This window comes from Danio aesculapii, chromosome 6 (genome assembly GCF_903798145.1).
Source record: "Danio aesculapii chromosome 6, fDanAes4.1, whole genome shotgun sequence".
In the NCBI taxonomy this organism is placed as follows: Eukaryota; Metazoa; Chordata; class Actinopteri; order Cypriniformes; family Danionidae; genus Danio; species Danio aesculapii.
This window is the reverse complement of record NC_079440.1, coordinates 21,480,256-21,500,913: the sequence shown is the minus strand read 5'-3', so window position 1 is coordinate 21,500,913 and position 20,658 is coordinate 21,480,256. Positions and strand designations below refer to the sequence as shown.

The window sequence follows — 20,658 nt, the reverse complement described above, 5'->3', positions numbered from 1 at the left end:
AACGCTGCCATTATCATTTTCAGATAAAAAATATCCAATTTTTTTCAGTTATATAATTACAAAAAATTTTATCATTTAAAAGCGAGTTATCGAATTTCCAACAGTACGTTTCTTTTTCCAACTTTAGTTTTAAATCTAGCGACAATGGGGCATGATCTGAAATTAATCTATTGTGATATTGGGAGGATGTAGCCATTTTTATTAAGTTGGAATCTACAACAAAAAGATCTATTCTAGAGTAGGATTTATGCACTGAAGAATAAAATGAATATTCTCGATAATATGGATTTAAATGCCTCCAGATATGAACCATATTAATATTCCTAAAATAATTATTTAACGTAGCTGCAGACTTGCTTTTAAAGGTACGACTAGGCCGTGTATCTTTTATCGGGTCAATGACACAATTAAAATCTCCCCCAATAATTATATTTTGTAAAGCCGCATCAGGTATTTTAACTAAGAGTTTATTGAAGAAAGAAGGGTCGTCGTAATTTGGACCATACAAATTAACCAATGTAATAGGGACTGCGTTTATTTCTCCACGCACAATTATGTATCTGCCATATTTATCAGATATTGTCTGTTTATGTATAAATGGAACATTTTTCTTTATTATAATCGCCACTCCCCTAGTTTTGTTAGAAAAATTTGATTGATATATTTGAGCTGCCCAATGAGGATTAAGAAGTGCCTTAGCAGTCTGTTTTATATGAGTCTCCTGCAGAAATATGATTTCGGCGCGTAGCTTGCTTATATTATTATAAACTTTACGTCTTTTCACTGGGTGATTCATGCCTCTGACATTCCAGGTTAAAAGCCTTACTACATTTTCTCTGACTGTTTGAACTATTCTGGGTTTTCAAGTAAAAATCTCCATCTTGGCGTCCAACTAAAGTTAACATAAATCAATAGGCCTTTCTCAAGAACTTTAAGTGTAACCCCTTCCCAAGAACAACTGACAAAGCAGGAAAATACAAAGATGAACACCCCAATTTCCCCCCTCCCCACATCTAACGTCTGATGACTTAGTTCCACGTTACTGCTGGATAACTCACCACCGAAGCAACGTAATCTTCCGTATTCCTTATTGAGAGAAGCAAAGAAGAAAAAAAAAAAAAAAAAAAGGAAAAAACCATACAAACTCGTATTCCTCCGAACAATTAAAGAACAAAAATTATATTCGATATGATCCTCTTATTTCACCAGAACATACAATGTCATTGTCAACGTTATTTATGTTTATTTAAGATTTGCACATTCGTGTTTCTTATTTTAATTCGCTGATCAGTTGTTCACCACACACGACAGGTAGGAGCTTGCTTTCTCTGGTGAATCAAATGTTTTACTTTCGCCATTTTTTGTGTTTAAGATGAATGATGCTGGAAAAAGGAATCCATGTCTGATGCCATTAATCTTGCATGTCTTTTTGACTTCGGCAAATCGAGATCTCTGCTTTAACACCTCTGTCGTCAAGTCTGGAAAGATATGCACTTTTGATCCTTTGTATTCCAGGGGTTTCTCTCTAGCCAACTTCATGATTAATTCTTTCGTTTGGAAGTGATGTAATCTGATGACAAATGCTCTCGGCCGATCATCCTTCAATCTTCGCTGCGCTCTGTGTGCTCGATCTACCTGTATTGGTTTGATGAAGTTTTCTGGGCCCAGCAGTTTTGGGAGAAGTTCCGCGATGAATTCGGTGGGTCTACCGCTTTCTTCCTTTTCAGCAATTCCCACAAGTCGAATGTTATTACGCCTGGAGCGGGATTCGAGATCATCGCTTTTTTCTCTGAGGCGTTTGCATTCATCCACCAGTTCTGCACACTGCTTTTGTACTGCTGACAGGCGTACCTCGTAGTCAGTGCAAGCCTCTTCAATCGATGCAATTTTTTCTGTGTTAGTTGTCAGTGTCGTACGTAATTCTGCAATCGTTTGTGTAAAGGTGTCGAATTTTTGATTGACTGAGGCATTTAAAGCTGTTATAGCGTCCATAATGTCTTGATTATTAGGAGAAGTTGTGCCACCTTTATTGACAACTTGCCTCAGCTTCTCTGCGTTGCCAGCTTTGCCGTGGACGTTGTCGATTTCTTCTTGTATTTTGCCTTCTTTTTTCGGGTTTTTTGGCATTATCAAGGCTTAACGTATTCTTGAATCTCTTGAAAACACTTTTTGACAGGTAATCATTAAATCTGAGGATCGATTGTATTAAATTATTTGGAGGATTGTTGGAGCCTAGACACGAGCAGCCTTCTCCATGCGCCCCGGAACCGGAAGTCCACCTAGATCTTCTTAATAAATTTCTCAAAGCATCATTATAAGCAACGTGGAGCTTTTCTAGGCTAGATGCTTTATGGTTAAACCACAAATGAGCAGTGTAAAGTGACGTACAGTATGCTTTGAACAATAATACTTTCACCTTATCAGTACAGAAGCTAAATTTGCATCAAGGTATGTTAGCCTGTATATACATCATACAATGTGGCATTTTAAGATCATCATCATCATCAGTCAAGAACTCAGTAATAAAATGACCAAAATACTTTACTTTTGTACACCATATGTGTACTTTTGTATGTATGCCAACCATGTGCTCAAATTATCTATAATTATTTCACAGACAGAAGCCATTCAGTACTTAACTTACTAAAAGTCCCTGAAACAGGCGTGTGATGGTGACCCGTTCCTCCCAGGAGGACTCAATGACTTTTATTCATGGTTTGAAATGCAGAATGACACACTTGCACAAAAACTACTCACCTCCCAATGACTAGGTGCTCTGTCTGTCTCCAGCCGAAGTGAGGAAGACCATATTTAGGATTAACCCATGTACTGAAAGACTGTTGCACACCTGACAGATATCCTAACAAATGTGGTCAACATCTCACTGAGACAGGCAGTCATCCTTGCATGTCTGAAGTCTAAAACAATAATACTAGTACCAAAGAATTCACCTGTGTCCTGCACATCACTGACTCAATCATGATGATGTGCTTTGAGAGGTTAGTCATGCACAATACCAAGACCAGACTTCCCAACACAATCAATCCGCTCCAGTTAGCATATTGTCCAAACAATTGTCCATCTGCTCCACAGATGATGCCATTTTCCTCACGCTCCACCTGGCTTTTACCCACCTACAAAATAAAGACTCCTATATTAGAATGCTGTTCGTTGACTTTAGTTCAGCATTCAAGGCAATTATTCCATAACAGCTCATTAATGAACTCAACCTGCTGGTCTTTAACACCTCTCTCTACAACATGATCCTGGACATTTTAACTGCAAGACCTCAGTCAGTCTGTGTCATTAGTGATCACACCTTGAGCACTACCACACTGAGCACAGGTACCCCACAAGCCTTTGTGCTCAGCGCGCTACTATCATCACTGCTGTTTCATGATTGCTCTGCCATCTTCAGCTCCAACCACATCATCAAGTTTGATGAAGACCCAACAAAGGTAGGTTTCAACAGCAACAACTATGAAATGCACAACAGAGAGGAAGTGGCCCAGCTGGCTGAATCATGTGGCCCTAACAGCCCGTCTCTCAAAGTGGGAAATAAAAAGGAATATGTGATGGATTTCAGGAGAAACTCTGTTGACCACGCAACACTGATCATCAACAGCTTAAATGTGGAGAGTCAGCAGCACTAAATTCCACCAGGTGCACATCACACCTCTCACCTGGACTACTAACATCATGTCTCTGCACAAAGGCACAACGCCTACACTTTCCACTTGAACCATATCCACTTGATCCATTAAACAATATTACTGTCTGGTATGGGACTGTTCAACGGACAGTGAACCCAGCTCAGAAAACCATTTGTGCCCCTCTCCCCTCCACTAAGGACTTTTTTCCCCATTTTTCTACCAGTATTGTAAAAGACTCCACCCATCCATTCCACAGTATTTTCCAACTCTTTCCATCAGGAGAAAGGTTCCAGAGTATTAGACGCCACTCAGTAAGACTATTCAATAGCTTTGTTCCACAAGCTGTTTGAGCTCTCAATTTCAATCGTCTTCCCAACATTCATTCTTCTCCCCATTATACCACACACACCGCATGGAAACCTCAAAACATTATCCAATTTTGATCATGCCTCATATAGGTAGGTGAGCTTGACCTGTAGAAAACACATTTATCTCTCTATGTACCAGACACTGTTATAATCACTTAATATTTCTAGAAAAACATTTAGCATTTTTGAGTACTTCACACAGGTAAGTCTGACAAAACCACCTGCAGAAACTCTATACTTTTCCTAAACTCCATCTTATAAGGACTCAAGGTAAACAATGTGTACTTGTGAATGTATCAAAAATCATGTTGCACTACTTTGTTTTTCAACCTAAAATACCCTCTACAATACTTTTGCACCGTATCTTGTACGATATTGTTTCTGTTTTACATAAAGTTTTTGTATATTCTGTCTTGGGTTATGTGTATAGGTAACTTTTTCTAGTATGTATGTATAGTTAGATTACCACTCCAGTATGTTAGTACGTAGAGGTTTTAAAATTCCACCTGCGTCCAGTATTGTTTATATGTCACCCAGTCTGATGGACTTCTATTTAATGAATTTAATGAATAGACCTCCTAAGTCAAATGAAGCTTTCTTCTCAGAATTTGATGATTTGCTGTCCATGTTGGGCCTCAACTTTGAGAGAATACTTATCCTTGGGGACTTTAACATTCACATTGACAAAAATAGACTCTGCAATAACAAGGGACCTTTTTATCTTTATTTGATTGTTTTAGTTTGAAAAAAAAAATTGTGGACTTTTCTACCCATAGCAAAGGTCACACCCTGGATGTAATGGTTACAATAGTTCATTTTTATCAATACCTACCTCTGTAATCATCGGTTTGTCTGATCATTCGGTCATTCTTTTTACTATGGACCTGCCATTTACAAAAATGCCATCTAAACATACTATAAATTATTTATAGAATAATTGGATAGAAATTGATCCACCTATTGAGTTCTCTCTAACCTGTCGCTTTCCATCTCACTCTGAGGATAAGGTTTCTTATCCTTAACTCTGCTCTTTTCTCCACTTTGGTCTCATGCACCTCGATCTGTGAAAACCTCCATCTGTATCCTATGTTTGCGCCATTCCATGATAGAAGAATGAACTGCCATCTAAGAAGGCAGCTTGTCATAAGTTGGAGCACAGGTGGTGTCTTTCTGGTCTGAATGTGCATCACCTGGTGTGAAAGAACCTCTTGATTGATCATAAAACAGAGTTGACATCCATCAGGTCTCTGGACTTCTCTCGGATAATTACAAGTAATCAAAGTAACCCCAAGCTATTGTTTTATGTCACTAACAAAATGCAGAAAGTAAATGCTTGTCAACATACCAATAATGTTAATTGTTGTTATTGGTTTCTTGATTTCTTCAGTTCTAAGTTGGAGAAAGCTCGAAGTGGTATCAATATGACTGCTGCTTCTGTGAAACCCACTTTCAGATCAATAAAATTTTCTGGAGTCCCTCTCCTAAAATCTTCTACTGTGAATTTCATTTCTCTGGGTAAAAATGAAGGCTACCACCTCTATAGTCAATCCTGTTCCAACCCACCAGTTTAAAGCTTGTTTTAACTATATGGCCAACATAGTTTTGAGTATTGATAATAAGTCTCTCGAAATTGCTTCAAATACACTCATTCCAAAAATGATCAATACCAACCCTGACAATCTCAAATCTTCCATTTTTAGCCAAAATTCACATTGTGGCTTTTAAACTAAAGTGGTACTTAACATTAAATTTATTTGAGCCTTTTCAATCTGCCTTCTGCAAATGTCAGCACACAGTGTTAGTGAATGTAACTAATGATTTGCTTGCTGCTGCAGATGCCGATTGCCTGTCAATTTTGATCATTCTTGGCCTTAGTGTGGCCTTCGGGACTGTGAACCACTCTTACAATCTCAGATGGAATCTGTTTGGCATTGAGACTGCACCTAAGTAGTTCAAGTCATACCTCTCAAACTGCATGCAATTTGTCACCATCAGTGTGGACACAAGTCCAATATTGGTTCAGTCAAATTTGGTGTACGCCATGAATCAATCTTAAGTCCATTATTTTTCTCAATATGCATTTCACTACTTGGTCATCTTCTTGGATTTCTTGACTGTAACTACCACTGTTATGCAGATGACACTCAAGGGTACATTCACTCAAAATCTAGTGACTGTTTAGCCTTTTCTTTCCTGAAACAGTGCATCTATGAGAGAGAAATGAATGTCCCAAAACTTTCTTTCCCTAAATATCATCAGACGTTATGCTTATTAGTTCATCCCACCAATTATGTAAAGCCAAACATTTGGCTTTGTCATAGATTTCCAATCTAATCTAAAGAATTTGGAGGTTATATTTGACAACCACCAAAAATTTGACCACCATGTTTTGTACATTGTTAAAACTTAATTTTTAATCTCAAGAAGTTTGCTTGTATCTATCCCATGCTGTCTTTTACAAGGGCGGAAAATGCTCTGTTCAAAAAAATAAAGGGAACACTAAAATAACACATCCTAGATCTCAATGAATGAAATATTCTTATTAAATACTTAGTTCGGTACCTAGTTGAGTATGCTGGCAACAAAATCACACAAAAATTATCAATAGAAATAAAATTTGTTAACCCATGAAGGTCTGAATTTGGGGTCACAATCAAAATCAAAAGTGGAAAAACACTGCAGTCTGATTCAACTTTGATGCAATGTGCTTAAAATAAATCTAAATGAGGCTCAGTAGTGTGTGTGGACTCCACAGGCATGTGTGACCTCCCTACAATGCCTGGGCATGCTCCTGATGAGGTAGCAGATGGTCTTCTAAGGGATCTCCTCCCAGACCTGGACTAAAGCATCAGCCAACTCCTGGACAGTCTGTGTTGCAACAAGGCATTGGTGGATGGAGTGAAACATGATGTCTCAGATATGCTCAATTGCATTCAAGTCTGGGGAAAGGGCAGGCCAGTCCATAGCATTTTTATTTTTATTTTTTTTGCAGACATTGTTGACATGCTCTAGCCACATGATGTCTAGCGTTGTCTTGCATTATGAGGAACCCAGGGCCAACCGCACTGGCATGTGGTCTCACAAGGGTACCTAATGGCATTCAGGCTACTTCTGGCGAGCACATGGAGGGCTGTCAGAAGAAATGCCACCCCAGAACATTACTGACCCACAGCCAAACCGATCATGCTGGAGGATGTTGCAGGTAGCAGAATATTCTCCACTGTGTTTCCAGACTTTGTCACCTCTGTCACATGCTTGTGTGAACGTGATTTCATCTGTGAAGAGCACAGGGTGCCAGTGGCGAAATTGCCAATCTTGGTGTTCTCTGGCCATTGCCATATGTCCTGCACGGTGTTGGGCTGTAAGCACAACCCCCGACCTGTGGACGTTGGGCCCTCATACCACCCTCATTGAGTCTGTTTCTGAGCTTTTTAGCAGACACATGCACATTTGTGGCCCGCTGGAGGTCATTTTGCAGGGCTCTGGCAGTGCTCCCCCTGTTTCTCCTTGCACAAAGACAGAGGTAGTGGTCCTGCTATGGATTGTTGCCCTCCTATACGTCTCCTGATGTACTGGCCTGTCTCCTGGTTAGCACCTCCATGCTCTGGACACTGCGCTGATAGACACAGCAAACCTTCTTGCCACTCGCATTGTGCCAGCCTGGATGAGCTGCACTACCTCAGTCACTTGTGTGGGTTGTAGACTCAGTCTCATGCTACAACTAGCGTGATGGCACCACCAGCATTCAAAAGTGACCATAACATCAGCCTGAAAGCATAGGAAATGAGAAGTGGTTTGTGGTCACCGACTGCAGAATCACTGCTTTATTGAGGGTGTCTTGCTAATAGCCTAAAATTTCCACCTGTTGTCTGTTCAATTTGTATAACAGCATGTGAAATTAATTGTCAATCAGTATTGCTTCCTAAGTGGGCAGTTTGATTTCACAAATGTAATTGACTTGGAGTTACATTTGTGTTTAAGTGTTCCCTTTATTTTTTTCAGCAGTGTAGATTTACAGTTTGATTTTTCACGCAATGACTACTGCAGTGCTTTACTTGAAGGCATTTCAAAATGCACCATAAATAGACTGCAGTATGTCTAAAATTCAGCTCCTACAATTCTAACAGGGACCAAAACGATTGAACCCATCACATTCACATGTTTTCGTGTTGATTTTGAAGTCGTAATGTTTACATGTAAGGCCTTGCATGGTTTGGGTTCTCAATATATTTTAGAACATTTAACTGTGTACTCATTGGCGTGATTTCCGTTCCTCTGATTCTGGTCTTTTTAACAGTTTCCTTCTCTTTTCTGTGTGGGCTGACTGGGCTTTTTCTTCACTTACTCTAACTCGGGAACTCACTTTTCTATAATATTAGGCATACATTTGCTGATTTGTAGGTTTTTTTTTTTTTTTTTTTTTTTTGTATTTTTGATTGGTTTTATATTTACAATGTGTCTGACTTGTTTTATTTTTTATATACTTTTTATCCTCTGCATAACATTTTTTTCCTGTAATTTATAGGTATTATTCTAAGTTAAACTTTGAGAATTAGGTGTAAAGGCACTGTATAATAAAAATGAATTCATATCTGTGATTTTTATTTATTTTTTTATTATTTTTTTATGTAGCACTGTGGTCCTGTGAGACATGACATTTTGTTGTACTATGTGCACACATGATAAAGCTCGACTTGAAACAAGCTTCAAATTTGCTTTTGAAAAACATAAATCAGTGTTTGTTTTCATGACTAATGAAATATGCATATGCTTATTTTTTTAGGTCTTTTTACAGTATCTGCATTTCCTTTATCTCAAATATTCTCAAGATCTCCACAAACAAATCAGAGCTCTGCGTATCCCAAGTATTTCTCAGGTTAGTCAACAAAAAATTTTAAACCGTTATTATTCAGTTTGCATCTGACTAAAAGTTTTTTTTTTTTTAAGATCATAGACTGGGCTTCCCTGATACTTGATGCTCATTTCACAGTGTTGGCTGTGGCACCAGAAGCCAAAAGTTTAGTGTCGGATCTTCATAAGTTCACAAGATCACAGGTAAGGCATTATGTTTTTTTACCAATGAGAAATGATAGTTTGTGTGTGCGTGCATGCGTAGGGCTGTCCCTGTCTAGATTTTCCTAGTCCCTCATTATCACCTGATTATGAAATTAATTGAATAGGGTATATACACAAAGACTTTTAATTTTCAATAAGCCAACTCAAGCGCTTCCAGTGAATTATCCCATTACAAAATTACTGTATTTAAGATCTGATTTTGGCCTGTGAACATACATTTGAAACCAAAAGTTTACATTCACTGTATAAAAAGGCACATAAGCATTTAAAAAAAAAAAAGTCAGATGTTATTGTGACTAAACTTTTTCTTTTTTAGGTAAGTTAGGATTATCAAATTTGTTTCTGTTATGCTTAATAGCAGAATAATGAAAGAGATATTTTTTGAGAAATTGTTATAACTTTTCTTAAAAGACAAGTTTACATACAATAAGATTATTATGACTCTGAAAAAGCTCAGATGATGGTGTCAAGGATTTGGAAATTTCTGATTGGCTAATTTACAACATTTGAGTTAATTGGAGGCACAACTGTAAAATAGTATTTAAGGAAAACCTCAAAACGCTGCTTCCTTGTGTGACAACATGGGAAAATCAGCAAGCCAGAATCAACAAAAAAGCCAGATCACAATTTGCTAAATTACACTGGGGAAAAAGAATAATTTTTGCAGACATGTCCTGTGGTCTGATGGAACTAAGATTGAACTGTTCGGCCATTGTGACCAGTGTTACATTTGGAGAACAAAGGGGAAAGCTTACAAGCCTAGGAACACCATCCCAACTGTGAAGTATGGGGGTGGCAGCATCATGTTGTGGGGCTGTTTTGCTGCAGGAGGGACTGGTCCACTTCACAGCATAGATGACATCATGAAGAAAGAACATGTAGAAATACTGAAGCAACATCTCAAGACATCAGCCAGGAAATTAAAACTTGGCCACAAATGGGTCTTCCAAAAGGACCATGACCCTAAGCATACTGCCAAAGTAGTTAAAATGTGCTTTAAGGACAACAGAGTGAATGTTTTAGAGTGGCCACCACAAAGCCCTGATCTCAATCCTATAGAAAGAGTTGAAAAAGCTTGTGCGAGCAAGACAGCCAACAAATCTGACTCAGTGACACCAATTCTGTCAGGAGGAATGGGCCAAAATTCCTGCAAACTATTGTGAGAAGCTTGTGGAAGGATACCCAAAACATTTGACCAAAGTCATACAGTTTTAAAGCAAAGCTAAAAAAATACCAAGGAAATGTTTGTAAACTTTTGACTGTCTAGAAATTAATAAAAAAAAATTCTCTCTAAAAAAATTCTCTCATCATGTCTGGCAAATGTAAATGATTTAGGTAATCCTAACGGACCCAAAATAGTAAACGTTTAGTATGATTTACCATCAGACATTTAAAAAAAATGGTTATGTTCCTTTTTTAGAGTGTGTAAACTTCTGGTTTCAGCTATATGCATAATTGGTTTTCTCGTTTTTGCTTTCAAAATGGAAAAATGATCAACTAAAAGTTCTATAACTTTTTGGCAGCATGGCCTGGGTCAATTTTGGTGGAAATTGGGCTAACAATCTATGGAGAGTTTAAAACAACAGATTTTCTAATTCAAGATGGTGGACAGGAAGCAGTGTCAATTAGGAAATAAATTACATAATTGTTCTACGTATAATCCAAGAAATCTGCAAGGCCAGTCTCATGATCTCATGACAATAGACAAAACTATGCAAATGTCATTTGATAAAATGTGTATGATTCCTATTGATAAAATTTAATGGGTTGTCAGTTTTACCCAGAAGGTGGTGCTAACTGATGTAGTTTGGTCAATGTCAGGTCTAGATCACACACATTAAGTTTGGTTTCAATACTTAAAACCATAGCAGTTATTCAGCTTGTAATGTCATCTGGCAGCATTACATCAAGTTTGCGCATATGCTACATGACAACAGTTTTGTCTATCAACATGAATTCCATAACTTCTGGTCTACATGGTCTGAAGATGATCTGTGTCAAATTTAGTGAAGATTGGACCAACGGTCTAGGATGAGTTAAAAAAAAAATGGCAGACAAACTTTGGCAGATTATGGTATAATTGGTATCTGTGTTGTCGGCATGACTCAAGAAATAATTTGAGACTTTCAGCAAAATAAGCATATGCAGTCAAAAGTTATTATCAAATTTGTAATTTTCATTGATAATGGCTAATGCATATCATAATTGTTGTCCCATAGGTGGCACTGCCAACAAATTTTTATGGTTGTGTCAGTGTGAGCTGACAATGACAGACCTAAAATTTGATGTCATTAACTATCGCAGAGATACAGCCTCAGGTGTAGTTTGGTATCATGCCAGCACATTTGTCAGTGCAGTAAACAAAAACTGTCACATCTGTTAACACATTCCATAGCTTTTTGTCAGCATGGTCTGAAGATAATCTGAGTCAAATTTGGTGCAAATCAACCAAGCGATGCAGCAGGAGTTCAATAAAGTAGTTTTTTGACTTGAGACTAAATGGCAGACAGGAAGTTCTGTTAAAGCATAATTGGTATTCTAAGGACAACCCAAGGAATGCATCAAGACAAGTATCATAACAATAGGCAAAGTTAGTCAAAAGTTATTAGCATTTTTAGAAATATTTTTATAACATTTGACCAAAGGTGGCGCTGCGACAACTTTTTGACCACCTTCAGGGTACAGCCCTGAAGACACATACCTTTCATAACAATACACTAATGTGTAAAATACGGCAATTTTTGACAATTAAAAATGGTCGACGACCAAAATGGCTGTAAAATCAGACATCATTCAACTCGGCATGTTCTGCAGGAGACCGATTTTTGAATTTTGGACAAAGGGTTGAAGTTGTAAGCAAAAAAGGATTTTTTTGTATCTCTGGACCACCAGGGAGCAGTGTGCCGAAATGCTGCAGCTCACTTCAGACCATGTTTGTGATGCGTCAATGCGTTAGAGAGATAAGTACATTTTTACAAGCTCTACGTTAAATTTTTTGCAAGTTAATTGAAAACAGTTTGTCTAATCAACTTGAATTCCATAACGTTTGGTCAGCATGCTCACTAGATCATGTGGTTCAATTTTGGTAAAAATGGGACCAACAGCCTAGAACAAGTTCGTTCAAATAGGATTTACGAAAAAATTCCATGACAGAAAATGACATCATAGGGTGCGTTTGAATCAGCTTGAGCCAAGGAATCAGAGGAAATTTTAATTTTTTTTATTATTATAGCCCATTTGATTCAAAAGTTAAAAAAAAACAAAAAAAAAACATAAGTTTGATTTGGAGAGTCTAAATTTGTTGTAGTTGAAAATCAGACTGTCCTCTATCAGTGTGCCAAAGTTTGCACAAATGCCGCAAATGGTGCATAGGACTGCCATAGTCACCCAGAGCGGAAAAAGAAGAAGCCGGAAGAATAACAATAAGAACCGGAACGGATACAATAGGTGCCCTACGCAGCTTCTGTGCTTGGCCCCTAAAAACCTATCAGCCTTTGATTTGTCCATTTTGCTGACAAGAAAGCATTTTGCTGAACATTAAATTACATAGAAACACTTTACAATTACAGGAAATATAGTTGATGTATTTACTAACATGAACAAACAAAAATGTGTTTAAGGATTTATCCATATTTGTTGCCAAATTTGTGTAATTCATGTTAACACATTGTCTATTAACAAGCACAGCTTTTGATTTTAACAATGGATTAATAAATGCTGTGCAGGCATAGTTCATTGTTTGTTCATGTTAGTAAATACTGTATTTTAATTTATATTTACATGTCCTGTATACAGATTTACTTCTGTATACAGGACTTTCTGTTTGGTTGATCTACTTTCTGCTGGGGAAAAATGTTCTATTAAAAATAGCCTATATATATTTTAAATTAATTCTTTTTAGATATTTTGTCTTTTAAAAAAACAAGTGAAAGCATATTTTGACTTATTTTTGCAGTGGTGAAAAATTAGCAAAATATATGAGGGTAAATCCCCAGAAGAATTGTTTGGTATTCTGTTTTCGGCAAAGTGCTTCATTATATGCTTCAGCCAAGAAATTTATTTTATTTGCGTTCCTAGAAACAATGCTATGTTTCAGTTTCTTACTGTGTGGCAGTTTCAAAATGCAATGTTAAATTAAAGGTATATTAAGAACAGATCGAATGAATTAATTAATGTCTGATTAATCTCAAGTTAACTCATGATCACGTGATTTATCGTGATCTTAAATGTTTTAATTGATTGACAGCTCTTGTGTGTGTGTGTGTGTGTGTGTGCTGTGTTATATATTATACAGATATATAACAAAGTTTCTTGTAACACTTTTCAGGTAAAACTGTATGCTGAACTAGGCAAAATTGAGGGAAGTCTTCAATCACTCAAAAAGCCTAAATCAACTGATCATTCTGACATGTACTCCATAGAAGTAATTGAGCTCTTTTAGATGACCTGCACAGTATGAATAAAAAATTTACTGTACTAAATTTTTCACTTATTTTTTTGTTTTTGAAAATAGTCTATTTTTAATCATCCAAAATTCGGAAATAAAGCTTTTGTGCATAAGTCTCTACTATGTTTGCTTTTGAGTCTTGTTCCGTCACCTAATTGAGTTTGGTTTCCTTGCCATCTTTGAATGACTTGGTTAGTGTTTTGAAGTTTCCTTAAATGTTGACATTGAGCTAAAATCAAAATTAAACTATGAAACCCAACTTTGCGGTCTTCTATGGTACTGCTTATTGCTAAGTGTTTCCCTTACCATTATATAAGGGGGTTTGTCCTGCCACCCTTGAAAGTGGAGTCATTTTTATTTTTCATATATAACACCAAATCACAACGGAAATCATTTGTCGTCTTTCCTACAGACAAGGTCTATTTTAATTTAGTTCAATTCATCCTCATTTGTATAGCACTTTTACAATGTAGATTGTATCAAAGTAGCCTCACATAGAAGATTATAGTGAATTGAAACGGTGTCAGTGCAGTTTTCAGAGTTTCAGTTCAAACACTGAACCGTAATCCATCGATGCGCAGATCTACAAGTCCCTAACTATGCAAGCTAGTGGTGTCAGTGGTGAGGGAAAAACTTCCTTAATTGGCGAACATCTTGTGCAGAGCTGCTGTCTAGGCGCCAGAGGCTGGAGAATGCTGGACATCAGTGAAGACTCGTCTATCCCTGGAGTCTCACAGTAATCAGACACATGCTCTCTACTTCATGACCACCACAGCAGCTGCTCAGGATACGGCATGGTCCGGGATTGTGGAAACCTTGGGATCATCTCTTCACAGGTCTTGGATCGCATCAGTGACACTGCATAGTCTCTGGGGGCCTCGGGATGAGTATCCCCAGGTGGTAATAGAGAATAAAGAGAATAATTAAGAGTAGCTGCTGTTCATAGGGTATATAAACGAGATGCGTGGAACACATTCATGTATCATACCGTTATGTGATGCATTAAGTGTATGCTTTACTAAAAAGATAGGTCTTTAATCTAGTTTTGAACTATAATTTGTTCTTTTATTAAAGAAACACAAAAACAGTGACCAGTCAAAGAATGTATGACGTAAACCCTCTGTGAGTCTACACAATGAACATTTTGACGTGTGTGTGAACTTGACAGTTTAGGCACAAGGAGAACTGATCATGCACTGTTTGAAGCCTGATTTATAAGCTCACCTGGCTCTGAAGAACAAACTTTCACTAAATGAGATTGCGCAAGCTGAGATTGCGTTTTAGTTAAACGTTTATTCAGTGTGTTTTTGCCAATAGCAGCTAGTTATTCAAGAACAAATTGTGCCTGAATCATAATTAATGTTCTATGATGAGCTTGATTACTTTTGATTTGGCGGGATTAAATAAACGGGACCCTGCGAGAGGTTATTAGCATCCAAGTGTAACACTGTCATTGACCCAAAGATATGCAGCCATTAAACAAGACAGTATGATCCACAAGGTAAAGATATTGGTATTCAGTTGAAAGACTGTACTTGCATTATAATGCTATTTTATTTTCATACAGTTTGTGGCAAAATATTTTTCAGACATTGCATTTAAATGTGAATTAAATGAGGTTTTTTTTTTTTTTTTTTTTACAATTATTTTAGGCTACTTGATACATTGGCCTATTTGATCCAGAGTGAGAATACAATAAAAAGCAGCTCCGTTTTATTTGTACACAAATTTGTTGAACAACTGCAAAGGTTGCCATAATAGTATAAAACTAGTACAGACTAGACTGCATATACATATAATTTATTGTAATAAATAATCTGAAAATGCATCAAAGTCAATCATTTTAGGTCACTAGAAATACAAAGGTGTAAACCTATGGGGTATTTGGCAATGTTGGTCTCAATGATTTGGCTTAATTTTTTTGTAATTGTTCAAAAAAAAAATTGTCACGATCAACTGCTTTATACTGTCAAATTGTTGTCAAACTGAACCACATCTAGAGCTTCTCTCACAAAATAAATAAAACCAGAGTTGGTTTAAATCTGTAACTCCATTATGGCTGATCTGACATTTTGTTCATCTGAATATCATGCAGGTTAACTTCAGAGGTGTCATTGGAATAAATAAATTGGTCCTCGTTCAGAAATGATTAACACTGGAGCAACTACAACAGAACAAAATGAAGTTTTCAGATAGCATTCCAGATTTTATTTACTACCATTCTTACAAGGATGTAAACCACACTTGATTTTCAAAAGATCCTGACATTTACTAATGTTTTACCTGGAATTTGTTCTTAACTAAACAATCTATAAACACTCCAGACCAATTTGTATGCATATTTGAGTGATGATAATTTGTTAAAAAAGAAAAAGATAAGTTATAGCAGTTTTGTTTATTATAAAATTATAGTTTTTTATTTAATGTATTGATCGGCATTTTAGAAATAAGTTTATGCAAATTATACATTTTATTTTGAAAAATCTTTGTTCAAACAGCATATATAGTTAATAAAATTCACCATTGTTCAGTGACTGATTGCTCTGCTAAGCGCCCAAATTGTCATGGACTTATTAAAATGACATTTTGAAAAGGGCAGAGTAAATGGCCCTCTGAAATGCATTTAGGACTGATTATCACTGATAAGACTGATAATCAGATCACTTAAACCACATCAGGAGGTTTGGAACACATTGCAGACAAAACTGGAGAAGTTAAATGGTAAAATTAAAAAAAAGTTGAGCATGTAATGCTTTTTAAAAAAAAAAATTATATTAAATGGTAGCATTGACAACAAATATGCATCATGCACCTATGATGCTGTGAATGGAGAGGAAATATACAAAATACTGTTTCTTTAAGGCAAAGTCATCTCTTCACAGGTCTTGGATCAAATCAAGTGGCGTGACAATTTCTAGAGGCCTCGGGATGGGAATCCCCTTGTGAATATAAATATTTTTTATGCTTTTCTTTCCTTTATTCATTTTCTTGTCGGCTTAGTCCCTTTATTAATACTGGGTCACCACAGAGGATTGAACCGCCAATTTATCCATCACATGTTTTACGCAGCGGATGCCCTTCCAGCCGCAACCCATATCTGGGAAACACCCATACACACTCACTCACTCATACACTACGGACAATTTAGCCTTCCAATTCACCTGTACCGCATGTCTTTGGACTGTGGGAAACTTTGGACTTGGACTGTGGGGAAACCGGAGCACCCGAGGAAACCCACACGAACGCAGGGAGAACCATGCAAATTCCACACAGAAATGCCAACTGACCCAGCCGAGGCTCGAACCAGCGACCTTCTTGCTGTGAGGCGACAGCACTACCTACTGCGCCACTGCTTCGCCTATTGCTTTTCAGTTCTATGTAATTATTTTTGACAAAACAAATTTAACAATTAAATTTTTGGTGTTTTTTTTTTTTTTTTTCCTTTTCTTTTTTTGTCAAACATGTGCCGAAATGCTCAATTGGTACTAATGGCCCCAAAGTATGCCAAGAAAATATCCCCCACACCATTACACCGCCACCAGCAGCCTGAACTGTTGATACAAGGCAGGATGGATCCATGCTTTCATGTTGTTGACGCCAAATTCTGACCTTGCCATGTGAATGTTGCAGCAGAAATTGAGATTCATCAGACCAGGCAATGTTTTTCCATTTATTCTATTGTCCAATTTTGGTGAGCCTGTGCGAATTGTAGCCTCAGTTTCCTGTTCTTAGCTGACAGAAGTGGCGCCTGGTGTGTGGTCTTCTGCTGCTGTAGCTCATCTGCCCAAACCTTACAAACATAATTTGCACAATGCAAATAAAACAGATTTTAATACGAATTTCAGCAATTAAACAAGATTAAGATTTTCATGTTGAAGTTTACTTTTACCATCTCATTTAGGGAAACTCTGAACATCTGAACTTTATATCTCTGAACTTTAATAATAATAAACGGGTATAGAATGCTGCACTTCTCACCTACTGTATTCAGCCGGAATGAGGACTGGAAGAGACTTCTCTTTTGGCTTCTCTTCTGGGACTTGCAAGTTTTGCTCAAGGCTGCATACATGCATTCTCGATATAAAGAACACTTTCAGGAACTTTGACGCATCCTCAGTTCTTGCGGTCTTGAGTTTTGGATGATGACGTTACACAAGAACTCTGAAGAATGCATATTAAGAAACAGCCAGTATCTCTGTGCAGATGCTAGAAAGCCCTGGTAGGACAATCTCACCTATAGGATGAAATACCAGTTATACATGTTGGCAGGGGACATGCAAAGACATTTTGAGGGGCCAGGGGCTCAAGTGGGAAAAAGGCCACTTTTCTTATTTTCTAGAATTTCTCTAGAACACATAGTAAATTTACTTCTGGATCTAATAATACGAGGAACAGACATAGTTTCTAAATTCTGTGATTTAACTGGGACTAGCCAGGGTCTTATGACTATAATGTGAATTTTCATTTACTAGTGTAACAGAACAAAGCATCCTGGAAATGTTTGACGGGAGTTTAGGTCCAGCTCTGCTGGGGTACAGATCATCAACACAGAAAAGCCTAGAATGCTCCCAGAAAACATTCCAGTTATGAACAAAGACCATCTTTACACCATGGTAATAACAATTCATTCAGAGCAAAAAACAAAAGAACCGTGACTAAGTAGTAAGAATGAAGCGATCCAGAAAATATAATCTGTGTCTCAGGTAAAGTCTGTTCAGGATCTCCGTCTGCCGCAGTCTGGTGTTGTTAACTCCCACATGCAGGACAACAGCTCTGATGCTCATGTAAGCACTCAGGATAGTGGATACCTTAGCAAAAACATTCTTAACATGAGCACAAAGAAAACAGGGAGCGCACACATTACCTTTAGGGAAAGTTGCACAGATGTGTTAAACACTGGAATCTTTAATGATTCCGACTTTGCATTCCGCCTTATGGAGTGGGGCGAATCAGTTCTCTGTGGGGATCTCAAACACACGAGGCGGCGGTGAAGGATAGACTCTTGAGTCCTGGCTTGCATCTTCTGCTGCCATACCCTGGGGCTAAAGGCAACTAGAGACCAGTGGAAATGCACCATCAGCCCTCTTATCCAACTCCAAATCCTCTCTCATAAGGTCACCTCTACCAGAGTCTTCTATTCCCTTTAAGAGTCAGTTGCATCACGCCATGGTGCATTTGCTGTTTACATGGCAGACTTTGTAAGTGGAAAAACTAAACGCTTTACTAGCAAGAAAACTGTTAAACAGACCATCTGTAACACGAGGATAAAGAACGAGCCTCCCCCAATCGGCCTTTACTTTCTCTTTCTCTTATTTGTGGATAAGGAAATGGTGTTGTACACTCCACTGAAGATATCCATTAGCCTACATAATTGATTTTGTTTTTTAAGCGCAAATAGTTATATCCAAACTATGCCCCATATGGTCCAAAACCTGATAGGCGGACAAATCTAAGCTTCTTTTAATAAAACAATATAAATATGTATAGAATAATTAACATTAATAATAATAATAACATTATACAAATGCAAGTTGTCATGAATAAACAGAAAAAGGCCCCCTGTGATGAAGAAAGCATGGAAGGAGTGGTTTTTATATTTATGTAGAAATTTATAATTTTTGAAATATTTCAATCCTTTTTAATTTGTAACATTATTTGCATATTGCTGTACATCCTGCATGTTTTAAGCATTGTGTAAGTGAGGCTGCACTGGACTTTAAACCTGCTTTCAGCTGGTCTATTGCACAGTCCTATTTTATTTCCTCAACATAGCAACACGTCAACAATGCGCCTTAACTAGGGATGCACCAATCCTGATATTTGGATCAGATATCGGTTCGATACTGCATATTTTTCTGGATCGGGGTATCGGCCAGCTGGTACCGATCCAAATCCGATCTTGCACGGCACTATATTCTGTGTTTATAAGCCAACTAAGCCATGAAGTTAGCCTATTAAAAGGCACTAGAAAGTTGTCATGTAGGCCTACTATTATTCTCTATTCATTCACAATTCAAGCTGCATGTTGTGTTCATGACTACACGAAAAGCTTCCTCCAAGATTATTTGTTCCTGTTAGTTTAAATAATTAGTGGAGAAATTAATTAAGTTTTTCATTAAATGGGTTCATTTTGACCTGCAACAAGGAGTTCATTGCTGTTTCTAAATCATGTTGCGCTGTGTCTGTTAGATCAGCAGTTCGCATTGGCATCACTGGAGTAGAGAGGGTTATTACCTGCTCTTCACACACAAAGTTGGCCTACCTGAAATGTTTAATTAGAAAAGCCTCAATAATACATATTGGACAGATTCTCAACGCACTGATTTCTTCCTTTTGTGCTGCTGTTTTGGAAGTGCCAGCAGATATTAAAGGGCTGCACGCTGTGTCTCTGATGTATCAAGCGCTTCATTCACGTGCTGGCTTCGCAGACGCGATGTGCACCGTTCCGTAAGTTTATTTTCACAATGAGTTTCTGTTCTCTCATCCTTCCAACTTAGTTTATTCTTCCGAGGGGAATACTTTCAGTGCTGCAAATAGTTTGTAAAGCTTGGCTCATTGTTGTCAAAGGAGTTGATTAATTAATAAAAGTGAACCTGACAGGCGCAATATGAAATAATGTAATTAACAGAAAATTATTTAGTCTAATATAGGCTACTCTGAATGTAAATATTTACTGTAATTATTTATCAGATTTACCAGTTTGTGTTTTGGCACTGAAGCTTATAAGCAAACCTTGTTTTGAACTTTCTCCATCTCATCAAAGCGAGATTTGGTAAGGAATTTGGCGACCTGCAGAAAAATATCAGGCTTTGCTAAAAGGCAGATTATTTTAAACCGTTGATTAGGGTCAATAGTGGTAGCCTATTGCAGATTCCAAAAAAAAATCTTAATATTAAAACAGGCAACATAAGCTAGTTATTATGGTGGACATAGCCCTTATTTTCACATCACAATGTTGACAGGTATGGATCGGATTGGTAGCAAAAAATGCTATCGGTACTTCCCTTGTCTTAATATACCTATTTTCTAGAACGGAACACCAATGAGTCCACAAAGTGGCGCAAATGGATTTGCTATTTAAACAACATGTCGGAAAATGGGAAAATTAGGGTTG

The 20,658-nt window shown here is 37.4% G+C and overlaps 1 protein-coding gene across 1 annotated transcript in view; it reads left to right on the top strand.

The window, feature by feature from the left end:
- nol11 (nucleolar protein 11) overlaps positions 1–13,667 on the top strand; it is a 47,968-nt gene extending 34,301 nt beyond the window's left edge. The window contains exons 16-18 of the mRNA XM_056459780.1: positions 8,805–8,897; positions 8,969–9,076; positions 13,425–13,667. Of these exons, the coding sequence (XP_056315755.1) occupies positions 8,805–8,897; positions 8,969–9,076; positions 13,425–13,538 (315 nt within the window). The 3' untranslated portion in view covers positions 13,539–13,667. The remainder of the gene's footprint in view (positions 1–8,804; positions 8,898–8,968; positions 9,077–13,424) is intronic.
- The last annotated feature ends 6,991 nt before the right edge of the window (positions 13,668–20,658 follow it).